Source organism: Alexandromys fortis, unplaced genomic scaffold, assembly GCF_014885135.2.
Source record: "Alexandromys fortis isolate MF-2015 unplaced genomic scaffold, M_Fortis_MF-2015_v1.1 scaffold_29, whole genome shotgun sequence".
Classification (NCBI taxonomy): Eukaryota; Metazoa; Chordata; class Mammalia; order Rodentia; family Cricetidae; genus Alexandromys; species Alexandromys fortis.
This window is the reverse complement of record NW_026067891.1, coordinates 6,815,651-6,838,528: the sequence shown is the minus strand read 5'-3', so window position 1 is coordinate 6,838,528 and position 22,878 is coordinate 6,815,651. Positions and strand designations below refer to the sequence as shown.

The 22,878-nt window shown below is 42.8% G+C and overlaps 2 protein-coding genes across 7 annotated transcripts in view; one reads left to right on the top strand and one right to left on the bottom strand.

The window, feature by feature from the left end:
* The window catches only part of Ubn1 (ubinuclein 1), a 33,745-nt gene extending 29,757 nt beyond the window's left edge, over positions 1 to 3,988 (bottom strand). For 2 of the 3 annotated variants that reach the window (XM_050162959.1, XM_050163121.1), the window contains exon 1: positions 3,849 to 3,988. The gene's annotated coding sequence lies outside the window, so the exon portion shown is untranslated. Of the gene's footprint in view, positions 1 to 1,710; positions 1,881 to 3,848 lie in introns of all 3 variants that reach the window. The other variant, XM_050163041.1, reaches the window with a different exon arrangement.
* Positions 3,989 to 4,719: 731 nt separating this feature from the next.
* Positions 4,720 to 22,878, top strand: part of Glyr1 (glyoxylate reductase 1 homolog) — a 39,833-nt gene continuing 21,674 nt past the window's right edge. For 2 of the 4 annotated variants that reach the window (XM_050165229.1, XM_050165140.1), the window contains exons 1-5: positions 4,720 to 4,833; positions 5,828 to 5,864; positions 6,799 to 6,878; positions 18,736 to 18,874; positions 19,299 to 19,538. In XM_050165229.1, coding sequence (XP_050021186.1) covers positions 4,796 to 4,833; positions 5,828 to 5,864; positions 6,799 to 6,878; positions 18,736 to 18,874; positions 19,299 to 19,538 — 534 coding nt within the window. In that variant the 5' untranslated portion in view covers positions 4,720 to 4,795. The remainder of the gene's footprint in view (positions 4,834 to 5,827; positions 5,865 to 6,798; positions 6,879 to 18,735; positions 18,875 to 19,298; positions 19,539 to 22,878) is intronic. The other 2 variants (XM_050165403.1, XM_050165312.1) reach the window with 1 other exon arrangement.

The window sequence follows — 22,878 nt, the reverse complement described above, 5'->3', positions numbered from 1 at the left end:
GAAGAATCCATTGATAAATTATAATTGTGTTAACTCATTTAAGCAAAAAGTGGTAAATATAAATTTTTTCCTTTTTTATAAATCATCCCGCATCACATAATTCAGGTTAAACCTGTGTATTAATGCAGTCGAAACTTTTTTTTTGCATGTGACCCTTCTCATTTCCTATGTACATAGAAAGCTCTTTACAAACAGACCATAAGGAAGAAATCACCCCCTCAGTCTTTTATAGATACTAACTTCTAAACTAAGTTGAACTTAATGTCCTCTAAAGTCTGAGAATAGACTCTAACTAATTTTTTCCCCAGTACCAATCACTGAGTAATCTTCCTTTTCCTGATGATTTCTCACAGACCCAAGCAAACCTTATATACTTAGGGTTCATGCTAAAAGCCATGTTACATTAATCAAGTACTTGAGACATTCTTTAACCAATACAGCTTTGTCTTGAAAACTCTTATACTTTTAGTATATGAAATTAAAGTTCATCTTTATTTTCTTTTTAAAATAGTAACTAACTGGGGGGCTGGAGAGATGGCTCAGCGGTTAAGAGTACTGGCTATTCTTCCAATGGACCAGGGTTCAATTCCCAGCACCACATGAGAGCTCACAATTGTTTGTAACTCCAAGATCTGACACCTTCACACATTCATACAAGCAGGCAAACACTAATGCACAAAAAATATTTGAAAAATAATGATAACTGGCTTTTAACCTATTTCAGATCAATTTTAGAATCATTTGTGCAAGTTCCCTCCAAAATGTATTTTGCAAAATGAATCACAAATATGAATTCAGAGTGATCTATTATAAATAAATAAAAAAAATAAAAAATAAAAAGAATGATCTATCATATATGTAGATATAGTAGACTATATCATATATGTATCATATATATCATATATGTAGATATAGTAGACTATATTGGATATTCATTTCATTATCATAAAAAGGTGATATAAGATCAGATAAGGGAGTAAAAACTATACAAATGAGTTAAAAAGTCATTCTAATCAGGCAGCAAAGACATAACCAGTAAAATAGACTGGCCTGTGCAAAACGTTTACCAACATGCACTAGGATACTGGAAAAAAAAGAAACTCCCCCCCACCCCCAAAAAAGGAAACTTCCAAGGGCCTCAGGACATTGCAGAAAATTCACCTGGCTGTGAAAACAAACCAGAACTGAAAGTTAAAGGCTAGTAGGCTCCCCACTGAGAGGAAGCGCAATCTTAACTGTAAGAAATGGATCAGCAAGTTACTCAATTGGATGAAGAAACTGGCAACCAGATCCTAGTCTTTCCTCTAGCCAAAATTTTTAAAATGTAGCCTCATCTCAGTACAGGTTTTTAGAGGGCACAACTCAAATGCACATAGTCAGTAATAATATTCCTGTAGGCTAATTTGTACAAGTCTTAGCAGGGAGACAGGACTAGAGGAAGAGGTAAATCACCTATTAACTCTCACAAGTCCGATTTTGATTAAGTTTTATAATCATCACAACATGCTATTTTGTTCTGGGGCTAAACCATTAAAAACATTTAAGACAATCAGGTATATTAAAGGTCATGTTAAATTTTATGCATTTAATTCCAAATGCTCAAGAAAATGCAATTAACTTCTCAAGTTTATAAGATTCTGAATCATTTATACAATCAAATTTATGAGTTATGATCTTGGAAAAAGTTTACTATAAGGCTTACAAGTTTACCTCTTTAGAAATATGAAGTAGCCAGGCAGTGGTGGCGCACACCTTTAACTTTAATCCCAGCACTTGGAAGGGAAGGGCAGGTGGATCTCCGCGAGTTTGAGGGCAGCTTGGTTTACAGATCAAGTTCCAGGACCAGCCAGGGCTACACAGAGAAACCCTGTCTTGATGCCCTCCCCCCAAAAAGAAAGAAAGAAAAAAAGAAATATGAGTATCTGAGAGAATTAAAAAAAATTAGTTTTTTTCTTAGTGTAGTTTAAATCACTTAAGAGAATTTAATTAATCTGGTTTACAAAGAGTTAACTGCTTAAGAAAGTTTAATCTGGTGTCCAAGTCTTACTTTCACATGATGTATGCATGTGTGCACATGTATGAAAACTTACAGAAGTTGATTCTTTCGTTTTATCGTGTGGGTTCCAGGGACTGAATGTAGGTCTTCAGGCTTGGAGGCAGGCACCCTTATCTGCTGAGCCATCTTGCAGACCCTCAAGTAATTTTTTTTGACATATAAGTTCTTAAAATTTGTAAACAAAACATTAATGAAATTTTATAAGTCTTAAAAACAGCTAAGATTGGGCTGGAGATAGAGCTCAGCAGAGTGCTTTCCTAGTATGCTGGAGGCCCTGGGTTCAATTCCCACAGCAATAGACACTTGTAATCTCGGCATAGTGGAGGTGGAAGCAGGAGGATCAAAAGCTAACGAAGGAGTTGAAGGCCCCCTTGGATTATGTGAAACTCTGTCTCCAAATAAAATGGCAAAGAAGAAAGTAAACAAAAACACACCTAGAGATTAGAAGTTTCCGGGGTATTTTTTTGGTTTTGGTTTTGTTTTGAGACAGGGTTTCTCCATGTAGCTCAGGCTGTGAAATTAGGCTCTTAAATACTCTGAATGATTTGAATATTAGAATGCCACACAAAGGGGGCAAAAAAAAAAAAAAACAAAAAAAAAAACAAGATTGTGCCTAGGGAGGTGGTAGCACATGCCTTTAATCCCAGCAGATGCAGGCAGATCTCTTAGTTAGAGGCCCTCCTGGTCTACAGAAAGAGTTCCAGGACAGCCAGGGCTACACTGAGAAACCATGTCTTGAAAACGAAGAAGAAGAGGAAGAAGAGGAGGAGGAAGAAGAGGAGGAGGAGGAGGAGGAGGAGGAGGAGGAGGAGGAGGAGGAGGAGGAAGAGGAAGAAGAAGAAGAAGAAGAAGAAGAAGAAGAAGAAGAAGAAGAAGAAGAAGAAGAAGAAGAAGAAGAAGAAGAAGAAGAAAAACTCAGAGCATGCAAAAGTCACTGGATTCCTTTACATCTCTAGATATTCCTAGGGGTTGTTTATGTTTTTGTTCTCATATTCTTCTTAACCATTTTACTTTTTAAACAGACTATTGATGAAAGAGACAAACTTGTATGCTAATTTAATCATTTTTTCCTTAAAGGCTTTCCTCTTTTTCTTGCAAAATGCAGTTTTATTATCTACAGAAATGACAACTTTTCTTTGACATTTACTTTTGTTTCCTGCCTTATTTCATTAGCTAGAATTAGCTTTGGAGCCTGACCTGGAACTAGCTCTTGTAGACCAGGCTGGCCTCGAACTCACAAAGATCTGCCTGCCTCTGCCTACCGAGTGCTGGGATTAAAGGCCTGTGCCACCACTGCCCGGCTTTATTAGGTGATTTTATGAAACATTAAATACACTTAAAATGGTCAGCTTGTGTTTAAAATAACGGTGTAAATGACAGTCCCTACAACTAATCGGTGGTACTCCTGGGCAATTTGTTTCCAAAGAAAAACAGGCTGGGGTCAACCTAAGGCACCCACCCAGCTTCTCCATCCTACTGTAAAAATCCCCAGAGCAATTTACAATCAAAGCCTCTACATGGGGGCCACTGCCTTAGGGAGATAGGCGGGCATGAACTCGACACCTTCCGAGCTAGCACTGACTCAAAAAAGTTAAGTCCACCCTAGAGTTAAGTTCACGGATTCCCAGCCGCCCGCTCTGAGAGTGAAACTCTCTTACTCAAAAGTCAGGCTTCAACCCTGTCTGCGGAAGTTAGGGGCAGCCGCCCTGCCCCTCGGCAGCTAACTGTTCCCAGTTCGCTGTCATCTGTCTTCCAGCTGTCACAACTTCTTGCAAAGTGTCACACTACTTACGAAGGCTAACGCGGGAGGCTGGACCGGACCGCGGCACACACGGTTGTCCCCAGAGCCGACGCGGGCCGCAGACGTCCCCCCGTGGCGGTCCTCATGCCGGCCCGGGACCCCCGGGCTGCGGCGCGCTCAGCGGCCCGCTTCCGAGCGCTGCGTGCGGGCGCGCGGAGGGCCCGCGCCGCGGCCCATGGCCGGGTCCCCAGCCCGTGCGAAGGGAGTCTCTCTACAAACCGCCGCTTTCTCTCGCCAGCCGGAGGAGGGGTGAGGGGGGGAGCCGAGAAATACCAAGTCGACGTCCAAGAAAACAAGTCGGGCGACGCCGAGGACGCTTGGCGCGGACGGCGCTCCGGAAACCGACCGTCGATCGGGGCGCTCCTCAGCAGGCTGGAGCTCCCGCCCCGAGCGCGGGCTCGCGGGGAACCAGGGCCTCTCGGGCTCCCAGCTTGGACCGAGACGGGCTTCCAGGCCGCGCCGGGGTCAGACAGGGCAGCACCCGAGCTCCAAGCCCCGTCCGCCCGGCACCTCAGGCTCAGGAACGGCCCGGGGCCCGCGCCCGACTAACGGCCGTAACGGAAGCGGCGAAAAAGACTTGAGATGAGTCCAGAGCCCCGGAAGCGAGGTGGGCAGCTCTGTCGGCTTCCTTTCGCGCTAGTCCGGCCGCGCAGCCTCTGCCGCCGCTGCTTTGGACCGTGGACGCTTCGTTGTCACGAGCCGGAGGGAGGAGGGGGCAGGAGCCCGGACTCTCCGGGCTTCGACGCGCTGAGAGCGCGGCGCTTAAGTCACGTGCCTCCAAGCCGCCCAATGAGCGCCAGCGGCGCGGTGACGTCAGCGCATCCGCTTGGCGGATGACAGCAGGCCCCCGTCACGTGGTCAGGCCCACTCCAATGGGCGGTGCCGCGGCGACCTGAAATTCCCGGCTGCCCGTGCGGCGGCGGTGGTTGGGTGGTAAGATGGCGGCTGTGAGTCTGCGGCTCGGCGACTTGGTGTGGTGAGTCCCGGCTGCCAGGGCTGAAGGAAAGACGGCGCTAAGCTGTTTTTCCTGGTTGCAGGGTTGGCGCCTGGCCCAGGAATTGCTTTATTATGCGCTTCTGGCAGCGGAGAGTGGGGAAGACGAGGTGCCGCCGCGCTGCGAACGACGCTTGGGCGGAAGGGGCTGTCCGGTCCCCGGGGGACCGAGGCCGAGGGTGGCCACGGCGGTCCGGTCTCTCAACCCCGAGGCCATCCCAGGGGAGGGCTACGGCTCTGGAACCCGGACGCTGGCTGCCACTGCAGAGAGTTCCGTTGTCGCGCAGGTTCCCTAGTCCCGGGGTCTCTCCGGTGCTCCTCTCAAGGCAGGAGAGGCTGCCTCGCGGGGGACAGAGACATCCGAACCCGCGTTCCGATGGGACAGACATGGGCTGGAGGCTCGGTTCCAGGTGGCGAAATCCGACTGCCCGGCCGAGGGGGGGGGGGGGACTTCTCCTTTGCAAATGATGGCTAGGCGGTGACCAGTGCCTCTCGTTCTGTTCCTTGTGTCCCCGCGCAACAGCCAGAATCAAGACTGACCATTGTCTCCTTGGAGCTGCGTAGTTTCCCGACCTAGAGGAAGGTTTCCATGATCATTTGTCAAAGGCAGGCTGATCTTGTGGTGAATTAAATCAGACTTAGGGAAAGTCTCTTTAAGAAAGAACTGTTTCCAACCCTGTCACTGGGAGGGCCCAGACCAGTGACTCTTAATGGTTTTGTTATTCTTTATTCTTTCTTAGTGGAAGACTGCATGGACCACAGGCACACGCACACGCACACACAGTTCTGTATTCTTGTGTGAGGGTCCTGAGCCCAGCTGGGCAAGGCCCGTTAAGGACTCCAGTTTGCCTGCTTTTGTTCTGGCCTTTGAAAGTGCCAGCCTAGAGTTACAAGAGCATAAATTGCGTGTTGAGTGGGCTGAAGGAGCTGGACTGGCTTTTCCAGGGCAAGTTCTGACTCTGTATTATTTTCTCTAGGGGGAAACTGGGCCGGTATCCTCCCTGGCCGGGAAAGGTAAGTGTGTTGCTACTATTAAAAGAAGCCCTCTGAAGTTAAGGGTGTGGGAGAAATCTGAGTTTCTTCAGTCTCTAACACTGGCTTCAAATGGGCTCATTCAGATAACACTTGGTATTTACCTCTAGTTATCAGTCAGTTTGAAAGGTATGTCATAAGCCAGAGTGTTTAATGTACAGTCATCGTGTCTGTCTTCAGAGATGGGTGTGAAATTCGTTGTTGTTTTTTTATCTTGGAAATCAGTTGTAATCAGAATGTAACATTATGTTTAAATCTAAGAAGAAACAGATTCTGCAGGAAGAGGAAATTCTAAATGTAGGTTAGTGAAAAGCCAAAGTATTTTTGTCCCAACTAAGTTTAAATCTTCTTTCCTTGCTACCATATGTGCTGCTCCAGTGCATATCTGCAGAAGCTGACATTCCAGATTTTTCGAGAGGTGCTCCATCATAGCTTTCCAAATGTTCTGAGTTTTCAGTCTTGCTAGGAATCCAGGAAATGTCTGTAGACTCTTTCCAATATGGTGTTTCCTGTGACTCAGTAGGTCCTTTATTTTCACCATTTCCTGTCTTAACTCTTCTTGCACCAAAAGTATTTTGAAGAATGTTTTCTGTTTCTTCATTGATCACATATTACCTGGGGGTGGAGGTGATATTGCTGTTAGTTTTAACTGTTTGTATACCAGGAGCCATTGCATAAAAACTATCTTCTAAGCAGTACACTATGTGTTAGCTATGGGGAATCTTAGGGGACATTTGCACATTTCTTCATATCACCATAGAAGACTGCCAGATACAGGACAAATAAAAGCCTTGGTTTCTTTTGGAACATAGTTCTTTTTAAAAATCTTTGTGGTTTTTTGTTTTATTTTGTTTTTCAGATCACTTTTCTAGTAGACTGCTGGGTTCTCATACCTTTTTTCCCTTTTATCCTTCAGATTGTTAATCCACCCAAGGACTTGAAGAAACCACGTGGAAAGAAATGCTTCTTTGTGAAGTTTTTTGGAACAGAAGATCAGTGAGTAGTATGCCCTGAGAGTTCATGGTGCCTTTGGGCATTCCCCCGAGTCTGACCTGCTTTGGGAATATTCTAAGGCTCCTTAGTTCAGGCTTACTGCAGTGTGTGAAAAAATGGTACCTCTTTCTGAGTGCATGCCCAAATAATGGGTGGTATTCTTTCTTATCTGGCAAAATTGTTCTGGGGCCAATAGTAATGTCCCTCGGGTAAGAACCAGAGTTCATAACTTTCTACATATTGTAGACATATTAAAGTAGTTTCTTATATCTTCACTTAATCATCAGTTCCTATTTGCTTCTCTCATCAATTTTTCAAAAATTTTGTTGCCTTGTGGATGGAGCCTAGAGCTTTGCCCATGCTAGACAAGCCATTGACCACTGAACTACATGCCCAGCTGATTTTCTGTAGTCTGGTCTGTTTTTGAGTACACTGAAAGCTAAGATGTTATTTGATAAAAGTACTTATTTAATCCTGTTCTCATTGTTAAGACAAAGTAACTTACTATGTAATTATAAAGCTTTATTTCCTAGTATGTGCTGAACTGAAAGAATCTAAAACCATTACTTTGAGGGTCTTTGACATTACATCAGTTTAAGAAATGACACAGAGGAAAGAATGTGTATTAACTTGAATTTGCAGTGGTTTGTTTAACTTTCTTCTCAATACAAGATGATTTCAGCTGGGCGGTGGTGGTGCATGCCTTTAATCCCAGCACTTGGGAGGCAGAGGCAGGCGGATCTCTTTGAGTTCGAGACCAGCCTGGTCTACAAGGGCTAGTTCCAGGACAGGCTCCAAAACCACAGAGAAACCCTGTCTCGAAAAACCCAAAAAAAAAAAAAAAAAAAAGAGGATTTCCTGATTCTGGCTAGGTAACCTGATTTCTTTAAGCATAAGCAGTTGTTTTTCTCTATTTATAATTGTTAAAAGAAAAATTTTAAGTTTAAATAATGTGATTTTTCTGCTAAATCTGATACTGATGGCCAAAATATTAATTCCATAAAAGCAACATGTAATACTGTATATGAAAGTTTCTTATAGATTGCTTCACACATTCATGAGTTTGTGTCAGAGTGCTCTACCAGGTTTCAGTTTACATAGTATGTTGACTTTCACAATACAGATATACCCTGCCCCCCATTTTTTTCATAAGCCAACTTACCAGCTTTGTGGTGGCAGTGTTTCAAGGAAGGTTACTCTGAGTTCTAAGAGTGAGCCTATGGAAGAGGGAATGTTCTTCAGTGCTATGAATTTAGATTGAACTATAGCTCAGTGGTAGAGCACTTGCCTATCATGTGCAAAACCTTGGGTTCAGTCTCCATCACCACCACTACCTCATCTGCCTCAGGAAGGAAGGAAAGTGTTATTGCCATAGACTACTTAAAGAAGATTATCCTGATAGAAAAACAAGTATTGGTGATGTTGCATATGAATCTACATTCAGTAGTGCTAGACACTGAAGGAATTCCTAGGACAGTGAGTGTTGTAGTCCTTACCTTTTGAGAGCTTGGTAAGGGAAGGAGATTTAGTAGTTGAGCTGCGATAGTGTGCAGAGTAACCAAAGTAACTAAAAACTGTGATGGAAGAGGGCGAGGTCAGTCGGGAACAGCAAGGTCTAGGAAAGATGATGGGTAACAAGATGGGAATCCAGTTGGAAAGCACGAATACAGTTTGGATAATCAGGAATGAAAATGGCAATGTGGATCCTATTGAACTATGGGAAAGACGAGGCTTCTTGCCTGACATAACTGGTGCTAGGGAATCACAGGCAATATTATTAGCCACACTTTAAGATGACTAAATGAAAAATTAGGCATGTCTGAAAGAAATAGGGGAACTCATTCAGATTATTTGAGGTCTGAAAGCCATTATTTGGTAAATTTTTTTCCAAAGCTAAAATCCTAGGTTTCTCTATGTACACAAGATACTAGAACTAAGTAAGACACAGGAAATTGGAATTGCATGAACTTGAGTACTCAATGATAAGGGCACTTGTTGAGTACATACATAATAACCCAGTGCCGGTAGTGATAATGTGATTTCTAAACAATAAGCGCTCTCGAGTAGGTACGTAACAAGTGGATACAAGGCAACAAGTAACTATAAATGACTTTAAGCCTCTTAGTTTCTTTGATGGATTTCCACATTAAAATATTTTTTAGAAGGGCTCAGGGTGAACCTAGTAGTGTAGTATGTGTTTAACATTCAAGAAGCTCTGGGTTCAATGCCCAGTACTTCCTAAAAGATGAAACCCAGTGTAGGACTCAAGTACTTGATTATTTGTTTTGTGGACACTGGACAAGTGAAATGGGTTTGCAGCACTCTTGTTAAGGACAGCTTCCTCAGTGTTAAGGCTGGTTTATTAGGTCAGTGTACTATCTCTGGAGTGAGAGCTCCAGATTATTTGGTACTTGAGTACTTGAGGAAATAACTTGGAATGTGTTGTCTGCCTAATGTGTATCAGATAACTGGTTCTACCTGCTCTCTGATCTAAGCAAACTATTTCACCTTTCTGAGCCATCATCCTCATATGGAATGCTTTATGAGGAAAAGCAGTATCGCTTCTAACATGAAAGAAGACATTTTTTTCACCTTAGCACTGTGGCTCTCCAGAAACCTATGTGCAGTTTAGTTGTTTCCCAGAAGACCAGATAGAGCTAGTCAAGATCCAGAGAAGGGACGTGTCAGACAGGAGAGTAGTGCTCTTTACTATGGGAAAGCAAATCCTGGGGAAAAAAACCATAGTCAGGAGTTAGGAACTAGCTAGTGGCCTTCAAGAGTTCTGCAAGGGACACCTCAAATAGAATGCATGATTGTTCAGGAACAGCACAATGATCCCTAGTTCGTGAAATAGTCACTTTGAAGGTATTATAGACAAATGATAACTGAATATTTTAGAGATAAAAACCAGTTTCTAAAGGGCAAATATGTCTGTGACTTTGGTGGAAGCTTTAAGACTGACATTAGGGTTGAGGGTAAGTGTGACCCTGGCTCATCCTGTTTTGAAGACTTCATTGGTGACTGAACCCTGGCCCAGTGAATGGAGCCCAACCCATGCTATTATATTCCTGAAAACATAGGATTCAGTCAGATGTACTTGGTTTCAAAATTGACACATGAATTAATGGAAAATGCATGTAATTAATTTTTATTTTAGCAAGGACCTTTATTGGAGAGTTGAGTAAAATTATTAATGTCTTATGATGGTCCTGGAGAGATGGCTCAGCAGTTAAGAGTATTTACTGCTTACTTTTGCGGAGAACTGGATTTGGTTCCCAGCACCCATACCAGATGTCTCTGACTTCCAAGAGCACTAATATGCACATAGTATACATTAACTCTCATGGCACACACACATTCACATAAATAAAAAGCAAAATTTTTCAGTGTGTGTGTGTATATATAAAATTTATGATCCTAAAGTTTCAGACATCTGGATTTTCCTTTCCTTTCTTACCAAAACATCTAACAAATTACCTTCTTTTCTTAGGAAAAGAAGGCCCAACCTACCTCATCAGGCCTCTCTGTTGAGGATAGGACTTAATGAGATAGAGTCAGCTCTCCAAGATGCACCTTTTCCCTTTTACTTTAAAATAAATGAGGGAAAAATAACTTCAGCATAGCTCTATTAACTATACCATATAATCACAGTTAAATCAAGAATCAGTGTATGAGAATCTACCTTGGACAAGTCTGTTCTTGGTTATGGCTCATCAAAGAAGAGATGAGGCTCAGAGTTTAAAATTTTGACCTGACATTAGAGAAGTGGTTCCATGATTCAGAACACTTAACTGCTCTCCTGGAAGACCCTAGTTGGTTCCCTGCACCCATAGTACCTAATTCATAATTACCTATAACTCTAGTTCCAAAGGATCTGGCACCTTATGCTTTTCAGTGGTACCTGCACACATATGACATGCATGCACATGTGCATATGCACACACGTGTGCATGCAAATACAAATAAATAAAAATAAATCTTTAAAAAAATTTTTTTGATCAAGGCTTGGAGAGATGACTCATGGTTATGAGCACTGGCTGCTCTTCCAGAGGACCTGGGTTCAGTTTCCAGCACCCACATGACAGCTCACACCTAACTGTAACTCTAGTTCCTGGGCTTCTGACACCCTCACACAGACGTACATGCAGGCAAAACACCATTGAACGTAAAAAATAAAAAGAAATTACGTATTTAATCAGTGTATGTATTTTGATTAGTGCAAGCTGGCAAAGATGCAGATAAAGGTACTTGACTGCCAGTCCACATAATCTGAGCTCAGTCCTCAGAACCTTCTTGTAGAAGGAGAGAACTGACTCTCTGAAGTTGTTCTCTAACCTCTGTACATCGTGGTCTAGTACATGCCCACATACACACTCACACTATTGAAATTTTTTGTTTGCTCTCTAGCTAAAGATAGTGAAATGAGAAAGTGTTCATCCAGTTTTCAGGTACTCAGAGCCACCAGTTCATGAATACTACTGCAGGTAATGAAGTGATAGTGGTTAATAGAAATGTCTTCTCTTCCAGAGGACCAAGGTTCAATTCCTAGAACCCACATGGGGCTCACAACAGTGTATAACTCCAGCTCCATATGATCCCATGCCCTCTCCAATCTCCATGAGCACTAGGCACGGACATGGTGCAGACATACATACATGTAAAACACAGATACACAGCAAATTAAAATAAATAATGATGATAAATCAAGGAAAGGCCCTAAGGAATTTTCTTCTTTAAGAGAATACTATAGGCCAACTGGGCAGCTTGTGACTGGAGACCTCAGTTTCCATGGCAATCTTTATGGCCAGTTCTCCCTCTGTTTTTAGGAAGTAGATAGGGATGGTGTTCTTACTCTTCTCATATGAGGACCAGGGATTGCAAATTTAAATGGTAAGATGTCCAGGATCCCAGACTCAGAAGCTTTTTAAATCAAGCCACATCAAAGGTGAGCCAGGCCTCACTGATATAAGGTATAAAGAACTAAATGGTTGTTGATGAAGAACATACTGGGTGGAAATGTGTGAACATACCTTTTTCTTTTCACCTGCCATTGAGCTATCCACTTTTTATCTAATACCATTCATAGTTGGAGAGTGGAGCTAAGTGAGTAGTGAGGTCCAATGTTCAACCTGTCCCGTGCCAGGGCTGCATGGTAGCTGTCCTGAATAGAATGGATTAGATTCTTCTCCCCAGTAACAGGAACAGTCCATGGTGGGTGACTCCCACCATGACTGATGAAGAATTATAGAAACAGGCCCATAGAGGAGTGGTGACTATTGCTTAGTGGAGGCAGCATAAGTAGACAGGGCACTTGAGAACGTTACCAGTGTCCTTGTTAGTTTCTGTTGCTGTGATTAAACACCACAACCAAAAATTATTTAAAGGGAAGGATTCTTTTAATATTATGCCTCCGGGTCACAGTCCTTGAGGGAAGTCAGGCAGGAACCATAGAAGAATGCTGCTTACTGACTTATTCAGCCAGTTATCATATACAGTCCAAGACCAACTTCCTAGTTGTGACATTGCCCACAGGGGCTGGGCCCTCCCCTGTCAACCATCAAGATATTTCCCCATGAACTATACAGTCCAATCTGATCTGAGTTCTTCCTCACTGAAGGCTCCCTCTTCTCAGGAGAAGGACCTAATCCATGCTTGGTTGTGTCAAGTTGACAATAAAAACTAAGTACATCAAGTTCTAGAAACAAAGTTTTCTAAATTCATCTTAATTACAAGTCTTGGTGTTTTCTTTTGTTGGTGGTGGCAGTGATGGTGATACTTTGTTTTGTTGTTCTTGTTGTGGTTTTGAACTCCTGATCCTCTTTACTCCACTTCCTAAGTGCTAGAATCACAGGAGTGCACAGCCATGCTGAACTTTGTTGGTGTCTCTAAGGTAAACTTTGCTTGAAGTGAACTCAGACATTTCTATATTGCCTTTGTTTGCCTATGTGTCTGTTTCCTGGTGCCTTCATTTCTAACTAGCTTAAAATTGGAGATGACACATGTCATCTTCGGCCTCTAAGGACTACTCACACATCCAGATAGAGAAGGAGACTGACCTGATATGAGCTTTCTGCTCCTGTGTCTTTTTATATGTTATCCCCATCCACTCCTGTTTTTATGTGCCTCCATTTCAAAGCTCCAGCCCAGATTCTTGTAAGGTTCTCGTATCTGAGCAGTGACTAAGACACATGTGAGGTTGTCATAATGGTTTTTCACTTAAGGAGAAGGCAGCTCCAAAGTATGGGCATTTTTATTTAAGTGGAGTTATCTTGAGAATAACTTAGTGGCAGGTCTGTCTTCCATTTGAAGAGTTTGTAGAAAGTATGACAAGACACCAAGGAACATGCTGTCAGCCATGTCAAATGAATTCAAAGCAGCAGCCAGGTTGAGTTTCCCACTACAGCAGGCTCTAAGCCAGGAGTCTATGGCAGCACCTACTGAGAGGCTGGAATGATCTATATAAAGGTCTTTAATTAAAATTTGGATTCTTGATAATGTTAATGGTTTTTAAAATGAATCTGAAAATAATGAAATGATTCCATTGTTTTTTTTTTTCCTTCAGCCATTCAGGTGGACTAGTTTCTCTCTCCCTACCCCCACCCCTTTGTTTATTTGGTTGGTTGGTTGGTTAGGTTTTGTTGTTGTTATTTGGATTTTTTTCCTTTTTTGGTTTTCTAGAACAAAGTTTCTTATGGAACTCACTCTGTAAACCAGGCTGTCCTCAAACTCAGAGAGCTGCCTGTCTCTGTCTCCCAAGTGCACCACCACAGCCCAAGGGACTAGTTTATTTTTTGTTGTTTTTGTAGGTTTTAGTTTTTGTTGCTTTTGAGCCAGGTCAGCCGTGGCTGCCCTGGACATCACAAGAGAACTGCCTGCAACCAACTCTCAAGTGCTGGGAGTAACATACTCAACTCAGGTTGACTAGTTTTTTGGGGGTTGTACCATCCCAGAGATACAAAATCAAGATTTGTTTATTCCTCTTATGTAGCTAGTAGCATATTACAATACAGATAGTGCTCTTTCTTCTTTTTACATTTAAGAAATATCTGATTGGGTAACCTCATAAGTTTCCAGTTCTTATTTTCCAGCATTTACTACCAGAAACAATGTATAATTAACTCCCTTGTATATCAAAGTAAGACTTCATACTTTAGGCACAAACTGGATGAGTTTTGTTATTTTTTAACTTCTTGATCTATGGCAAAGTGGTCTCAGTAGGTACAACTTCTTCTAAGTCCTAGGAAAAGGTTGTGAGACAAATCACAAGTAAAGAAACAAAACAGCTGTATAAGGCTGAGTGTCTAGCTTATTGGTAGACCACATGACTAGCATGTGTAAGCCCTAGCTTCATATTAGCACCACCACCCCTATCATCCACCCTCAAAAAAGAGAACAGTCGGGCTGGCGAGATGGCTCAGCGGTTAAGAGCATTGCTTGTTCTTCCAAAGGTCCTGAGTTCAATTCCCAGCAACCACATGGTGGCTCACAACCATCTGTAATGAGATCTGGTGCCCTCTTCTAGCCTGCAGGCATATATGCAGGCAGAATATTGTATACTTAATAAATAAATATTTTTTAAAAAAAGAGAACAGTCTTTATTTAAAATGCCATCGCAAGAGCTAGGACTGGAACTCAGTAGAGTGTCTGTTTAACATGCATAATGCTCTGGATTTGATCCTGATCACTCATTAATCAGACATGGTGATACACCCCTATAATCATAATTCTAGCACCTGAGAAGTCAAAATAAAAGGATCAAAGATTTAAGGATAAATTCATCCTTAGTTACATATGGAGTTTGAGGCCAACCTGGGCTACCTGAGAACCTTTCCTCCAAAAATTAAAGTTTGTGGTGATGAACGCCTTTAGTCCCAACACTTGAGATACAGAGGCAGGCGGATCTTTGAGTTCCAGAAAAGCCAGGGCTACATACAGACATGGTCTCAAAAAAAAAAAATCAATAAATTGCCAGGCAGTGGTGGCACATGCCTTTAATCCCAGCACTCGGGAGGTAGAAGTGGGCGGATCTCTGTGAGTTTGAGATCAGTCTGGTCTACAAGAGCTAGTTCCAGGATAGGCTCCAAAGCTACAGAGAGACCCTGTCTGGAAAAACCAAAAAAGAAAAAAATCAATAAATGGATGAATTTAAATTAATTTGAGGCTGGGCTGGTGATGTACACACCTTTAATTGAAGCATTTGAGAAGCTAAGACAGGCAGATCTCTATGAATTTAAAGCTAGCCTAGACGACAGTGAAAACCAGTGGTCTAGTGAATACCAGGATAGACCCTGCCCTCCCACTTATTTATGTATTTTATTTATTGCAAATTTTTATTTTTTAATGCTGAAGAGTTACCCAGCGAAGGGACTGGAGAGATGGTTCAGTGGTCGAGTGTGCTGGCTGCTCTTCCATAGGACCTGGTTTGATTCCCAGCATTCACACGCCAGCTCACAGCCTTCTATAACTCCAGTTCTAGGGACACCACCTTCTGGCCTCCATGAGTAGTACTAGGCGCACGGTATGTCAACATACATGTGGGCAAAACATCCATACACATGAACTAAAACAAGGTAAAATAGTTATCCAGCTGAGCATTTTATTTAGCGCCTTCCTACCCACTTGGCAAGCAGTTTTTCTAGCCCCTAGAAATGACTGAAAGATGCTGTCATGGAAGCTATCATTTACGGGCACCAGTTTCATGCCAGCCTAGGCTGCTTTGCTGTTCCTCCAGGATTAGAAGTCTTACTGAGATTCCAGCTAAAAGGCACCATAACCACTATAGAACACACTTTGTTTGGATGGCTGAAGTGATTTGAGTGTGGTTTGCTTTCTAGAGGTGATTCTTCTGGACTCTGGTGAGCTGGCATGTTATTGACTGTACTCTGATGAGGCAGGATGCCTCTCTGTCACTTGATCAATTTCCTGAGTAAATTAACATTGTCTCTTTTCTCCTCTCAAAGTCATATTTGTATTGTAACATCAAAATACATTTGAATATTTCAAAGATCATTGTATTGGGGATATTTTCATTATCGTTTCTCAAAGCCCTGTCAGGAAGGTGAGTGGGATTTTGTGTGTATTCTTCTTTCTTACAGAAATCTGTCTAAAACGTTTTGACTCAAAAAACTAGAGTCTAATTTATTGGCATTTCTTCCAGAGAAATCTTCACCTTTGCTTTTTCTCTGAATCAGGTTGATGGGAGGAACAGGCATGGCAGTGACAAAAAGGAGTGAATGGGGTTATTGCTTGTGGTGCATCTAACCTAGTTTGACAGCTCTGGGAAAGATGGACAGTGTGGGTCTTGAGAACCTTGACTCTTTAGGCTTTATCCCTGATACTGGTGTAGTCTCAGAACTGAGCCACCACTTAGTACTATGGCTTTACCACCTTTACCTCTGTCCTTAGAATTCTATAAATACAGTGAGAAGTTGGGTTTGGGGTTCCTAGGGACATACTAGCCCGCATTAGGAGGTTTGTACCTTAGTCCATGTTTCCTCCCTGTGGATTGGATTCATGCCTCTCTTGTAAGGTTGCAAACTGTAGCTGAACTAGCCACTAAAAAACATCTCACTCCACTGCTGTTGTTGACCCTGTGTGTTAGAGACCAATGTCTGTCCCTTTGTGGGTTTTGCTTTAGCCATAGATACCGTGCCTGCCCTAGTGTGCTGTCTAAAACTTGTGGGCCAAGGTCTAAGGACTACCATGTTTGTTCTTGACCCATCCTCACAACTGCTCACACAACACTCAGTGCAGGAAGATGGAGGTGGATAAAAAACACTTGGGCCATAATGGGTTAATATTCTCTGGCTTTCTCTAAAGAATGAAACTTCAGCTATTGTTGTAACCCAGTTTCTGTATCCTTAGCCTGGCCCACTTTTTCTGAAGGTTATTCTATGAGATCCTATGAGTATTACAGGGGAAAACATATGTAAATTAACTGATAACTTGTCCGGTACAACTGATACCTGTAATGTGTTCTCATTTGTGCTTGAAATCAGAACAGCATTTGGAGAAGCCGCAGAAAGCCTACTACAGGAGACTTGTTTATGTTCCATGACAGGCCAGATACTCCAGAACTAACAGCTGTTTTTGTTTTTGTTTTTTACTTTAATGTTTTTTACATAATGACAGTTGAAATTAACAATTATAGGAGTTCATTTTGCCTTTCAAGAAGAATGTCATTGCCGAGCGGTGGTCGCACACGCCTTTAATCCCAGCACTCGGGAGGCAGAGGCAGGCGGATCTCTGTGAGTTCGAGGCCAGCCTGGTCTACAAGAGCTAGTTCCAGGACAAGAATCAAAAGCTATGGAGAAATCCTGTCTCGAAAATCAAAAAAAAAAAGAAGAAGAAGAAGAAGAATGTCATTTAAAGCCTCCATTTGTGACTGCTCCCCTCATCCCAGACCATATATATGTGTGGTTTAGCAGCAATGGATACCATCATTAAGGAATAAATTTAGGCTCACTGGCTACAAATATCTAAAGAACAGCAAAGTTTATATGTTGCATTTGGGGTAGAGTTCTCAGTTGATAAGTAGTTCAATCCCCAGCACCACCTGTAATCCTAGCATTTGGGAAGTAGAGGCAAAAGAATCAAAGTTCATGCATTCTTGTCTTTTTTTTTCTTAATGTAGGTGGGTGTTTTACCTGCTTATATGTCTGTGCAGCATGTATATGTATGTGTAGTGCCTATAGAGTCCAGATCCCCTCAGTGCTGGGAATTGAATCAGGGTCCTCTAGAAGAACATCCAGTGCTCTTAACCACTGAGCCATCTCTCCAAACTGAGTCCTTGCTTGTAGTATGGAGGTGCAGTGGGCTGTGTCCCACTGCCCAGCTAGCTTAACCCCCAAAATAACCACATAGAAATTGTATTAATTAGATAACTGCCTGGCCCATTATATCTAGCCTCTTCTTGGCTAATTCTTACATCTTGATTCAACCCATTTCTAATAATCTGTGTAGAACCACAAGGCCATGCTTACCGGGAAAGATTCAGCATGTCTTACCTGGCAGCTTCATGGCAGGCGGCTCTCCCTGACTTCTTCCTCCCAGAATTCTGTTCTGTCTACTCCACCCACCTAAGGGCTGCCCTATCAAAAGGCCAAGGCAACTTCTTTATTCAACCAATGAAAGTAACACACAAACAGAAGAACCTCCTACACCACTTGCTTTTTATATGTATGTATGTATGTATGGATGGATGGATGGATGAATTGATAGCTAGAAATATGTAGATATATAGTCCTGGTTACATTTCCTGACTCTAGGCTCTAGGTTGATGGACAGATTTTGTAAATCTGGTTCAAATAGTTGACTAAGTCACATGTGGTTCATACCTGTAATTTTAGCATTCAAGAGGCAGAGGTAGGAGGAGTGCCAGGTCTACATGGTGAGTTCCAGGACAGAGAGCTATGTATTGAGAGCATGTCTCTCAAAAAGAGCAAACAAAAATAGTTGATTAGCAGCAGTTGTTTCTTTGTGTGAAAGTGTTGCCATGGTTTATAATGCTTGCAGGTGTCCGTGGCCATCATGCTGCGCACTGTAAATAGCAGACTATCTACAGGCTTCTCCTGCAGTTGCAGATGTGTGTGGTTGGGTATGGAAGGCTAGCAAATGAGAATGAAAATAAAATGTATGACCATGATTTCACTTAAGGAAAGTTCTGACCTATTGTGTTTCTGTTTGTTTGAAGGAAATGTGCTTTAGGCTTAAGAGTTTGAGATGAATGGTGGTGAGGTTTATTCTTTTCCAATTTCCAGCCAACACAAATGGATGTTCAAATCCTACCCTGGTGAGATCTCAGGACTGTGTTGGCATATGCAGTATGGATAAAACTCTTTCTGTGTTTATTTTCTACTAGTGCCTGGATCAAAGTAGAACAGCTAAAGCCTTATCATGCTCATAAAGAGGAAATGATAAAGATCAACAAGGGTAAACGGTTCCAGCAAGCTGTGGATGCTGTTGAAGAGTTCCTCAGGAGAGCCAAGGGGAAAGACCAGGTGAGAGAGACTTTAGCAGTTCCCCGCATCAGCAACCTGTGGTTCAGCGTGATTACCAGCAGATGAAATGGGTCACAGACACTCTCCATTCCCATGAGTGGAACAACTGTGGTCCCAGAACTCTATGCCCATGGCTCACTTTTCTTAGGCTCACTTTTTTCTGAAGCATGTTGCTTTTAGAAGGAATAGCTCAACTCTGGAGTGCCTTAGAGAGCTTAGGAACATAACCACCTCCTAGCATTAGGGCTGTACAAGGGACATGATTTTCTTTTTTTAAACTATTTTTCCAGTGCAAATGGGTGAGCAAGAATCCTGTTTGTCAGGGTGGCTATGAGGACAATTCACAGAAGTACCTAGAGCACTACATGGCCAGTGTTGGTAGTGGCTGTTGTAGTGGTCATCATTATTGTTGTTGAACTTTCAGACATCATCCCACACTTCTGCTGATGACAAGAATCGGCGTAATTCCAGTGAGGAGAGAAGTAGGCCAAACTCAGGTGATGAGAAACGCAAGCTTAGCCTGTCTGAAGGGAAGGTGAAGAAGAACTTGGGAGAAGGAAAGAAGAGGGTGACTTCAGGTTCTTCAGAGAGAGGCTCCAAATGCCTTAAAAGAGCCCAAGAGCAAAGTCCCCGGAAGCGGGGTCGGCCCCCAAAGGATGAGAAGGTTTGTCTTATCACTGTAGCCTCCCAAACTAGTGCTTTTATATGTGTGTGTGTAAAGTAGAGCCATGCTCATCTAGTGGGTGTGGAGTTCCTGCCATGTTTTATAAATGATGCGAAAACAAAATGCACAGACATAGAAGGAGCAGGAGGTGGAGGCAGGAGAGCAGTCTCTTGAGTTGCTTAGGTACACTGGCCTGGCCAGGGGTAAGGCTAGCAAGAAGGGAGAGAAAGCTTTGTAGAGGTGAGCATGTATCACATGTGAGGCATGAATCTGGCATGAGTGTCCTGGCAGGTAGAGGGACAGATAAGTTGACACTGGGTCACAGCGGACCATATAGTAAATTCATGATAATGGAAGCTCCCAGAAAGCTGTTTAAGCTGGTTGTTTGGATGGCATTGTGTGCCAAACTGGGCCTTAGTAACCGTGAGGACAGAAAAGACAGCTTGAAGCCAAATAAAAAGCCATAGTCACCCATGAGAAGGGATAGTATTTCCTGAAAGGAATGGGGCAGAGGCATGTCAGAGGAAGCCTTTCTATGATTTGGCAGCTGGTTATGTGGAGGGGTGTAGATGAAAAGGAAAGAGAAGGTAGCGCCAAACTTCACCCCTAGAAGATAGTGCTAGCCTTTGGTTCTTTCTTTTAGTGTGATGCATTTGAAGCATGACCCAAACAGTATTAGAGCTGTAGACTTGGGAAGCCATCTTGGATGAAGAATAGCCTTATCCATGAGACTAGATGAGCTTGTCTTGGGAATATGAAGAGGGGTGCTCAAGAAGACAGGCTGTACTGCAAAGAGAATATTTGGTCAGGGCTAGTAAAGTTGGACGTGTGGCCAGATGAAACCAGGAAGAAACGGCGCATCTCTCACCTGTGTCTAACAAGTCTTGAATTTCAGGAAGTGAGTGGCTTGTGAATTGTGAGATGAACACTGATAATGCAGCCAGGATAAAAGTAGCAGAAGCCAGATGGCTGGCGAGTACTGGGTTATAAAACCTTGATGAAACACTACACACCAGAGCAAGACTGAAAGGTTCAGTCAGACACCAGTGAAACCACACAGAGCAACTAAAGCTGCCTTGAGTTTGCAAAAAGCACAGGAGAGCTCGCTGCATCTTGGAACTGGCCCAGTTATACCATTCACATGGTGCCTGGCCAACTGCTGCCAGGTTGTCTGATCTTCATGAGAGGGGCCAGAAATGCAGAATTGTATACAAAACACCCTAAATTTAAATGTTTGAATCTGATTCACATTTTAAAAACACTCAGCCTGGTCTGCCTCTGTGGGCCACTGATTGGAGAAGGTCCTTCACACTGTCCTGAGGCTAAGAGAGCAAGAGTTCCCCTATGACCATGATCAGGAGGTAGGGAGCTTCAGAGAACTGTAAGCCTCAGTGATAGGGGACTTTGCAAGGAATGTGACCTGATATGAGCTCCCAAAAGACTTAATGTAGTTTTCAGTCAAGAAGAAATTGGAGTTGTCACGTTTTATAGTCTTCCAAATTACACTGTCTTCAGGCAAGCTCCTCATAGATTCCTGAATTACCCTGGACAGAAACAGCTTCCTGTTAGATAAAAGGAAGTAAAATGGAGAGGTTAGGACATGGGCCCTGGGTTTGGATTATATATAACCTGTGGCTGCCTGCAACTGATTGACTATGGCCAAGTTCCTTTCCTTCAGTTTCCTAGTCTGATGGAGCCTCATAGGTTTGTGAGAATTGAGTGAGTCCATGGGTGATGCTGAAGACCATACCTGAAGAGTGATGGGTATCAGATCCAAATCCTGAGTGAGCTATTTCCAGGATAGGAGCCAGGTGTGCAGAGAACTGAGGTGGAAAGTTACTTTAGTCTAGCCCTCCCAGGATCCTACGCAAGCTTTCTTCTATCTCAAGGCTTTCTTCAAGCTGATAATGAGAAGCAGTTCACCCTTATAACCGAGTAACTCATTTGGGTGGTAGTAACTTTTAACTAGGTTTCAGTCTAGGAAAGCAACCTGCTCTTGACCCCTAGCTGGGTCCTTTCTGGGTGTTGGGCCTATGCTCAGTGCTTCAGAGAGTGTGCCCTGGTACTGGAGTGACGGTACATCTGACCTCATCTGTCCTGTAGCTTAGAGTGCATGTGTGTTAGCATAGCAGTTGTCATTTGGCTGGCAGTAAGCAGTAAAGCACAGGCTCCTAGCTGCAGAGGCCCAGATGAGTGCCATTCTGTTGTGGTACAATCTTCTGTCCCCTAAGGATAACTGAAAAGGCCAACCTTGATCTCAGAGGTGTAAAATGCTTACCTTCAGACAAAACTGAATTTATGTCTAGACATATGTTTCAGATCTTGCCCGGAGGCTTGCTCCCATGTCTTGACTGGACTTTCCTTTCCTGCTTCTAAGCTAAGAACTAGGGCTTCATTCAACCCAAGTTCAGTCAGTCCCATGGTAGTCCTGAAATTTCACACTAACACCAAGAAGAGTGAATCAGGGATAGAGGTCTTTACTTTATGTTTGAACCAAGAGCTGTAAACTCCTTGTTCTCATTCTGGTGTCCCTGGAGCTCCACTGTCCCAACTTAATTGAATATAATCTTTTTTAAAATACTTATTTAGAGGGCACCATATCTCATTACAGATGGTTGTGAGCCACTATGTGGTTGCTGGGAATTGAACTCAGGACCTCTGGAAGAGTAGCCAGTGCTCTTAATCTCTGAGCCATCTCCCTAGCCCCTTGTTGAATACAATTAAAATTCACCAACCTTGTGTCAGGTGCCACGTAGTAATGTGATTGGAGGCTTCAATGTTAGCTCAAAAAGATTGTATCTGCCACTGGAGAACTATTTTGGGGCAGTGCTACAACATTCTATTACACAGATGTTTATTGGGCAACTTCATCGCAGATCACATGTCTAGGGAAAAACCTGAGAACTGTACAGACATGTCTCCTTTCAGGAAGAGATCTCCACCCCACTTCTCTAAGGCATATTTAGGTTCATCTTCATGCCAGCATGGTTCCCAATGTGGAGTGGAAGGAGAACATACTTGTAATAGCACCAACCCTAGGTCCAAATTACTGGAATTTGGATTGTTTTGTGTGGGTTTTTGTTTGTTCATTTGGTTAGTTGGTTGATTTTTTTTTTCTGGTTGGTTTTTTGTTTGTTTGTTTTGGGTTGGTGTGTATATTTTTAGATAGTTCTCACCATGTAGCTTTGGCTGGCCTGGACCTGTACAATCTCAGGGGGCTGGGATGAAAGGTGTGTGCCACCATTCCCATGAGTTTGAATTTTTAATCTGTCTCACAGTTAACCAAGTTGATCTCCTTGCTTTTCTTTTCTGTAAAAGGAAGGCAATATTAGTTCTTCAT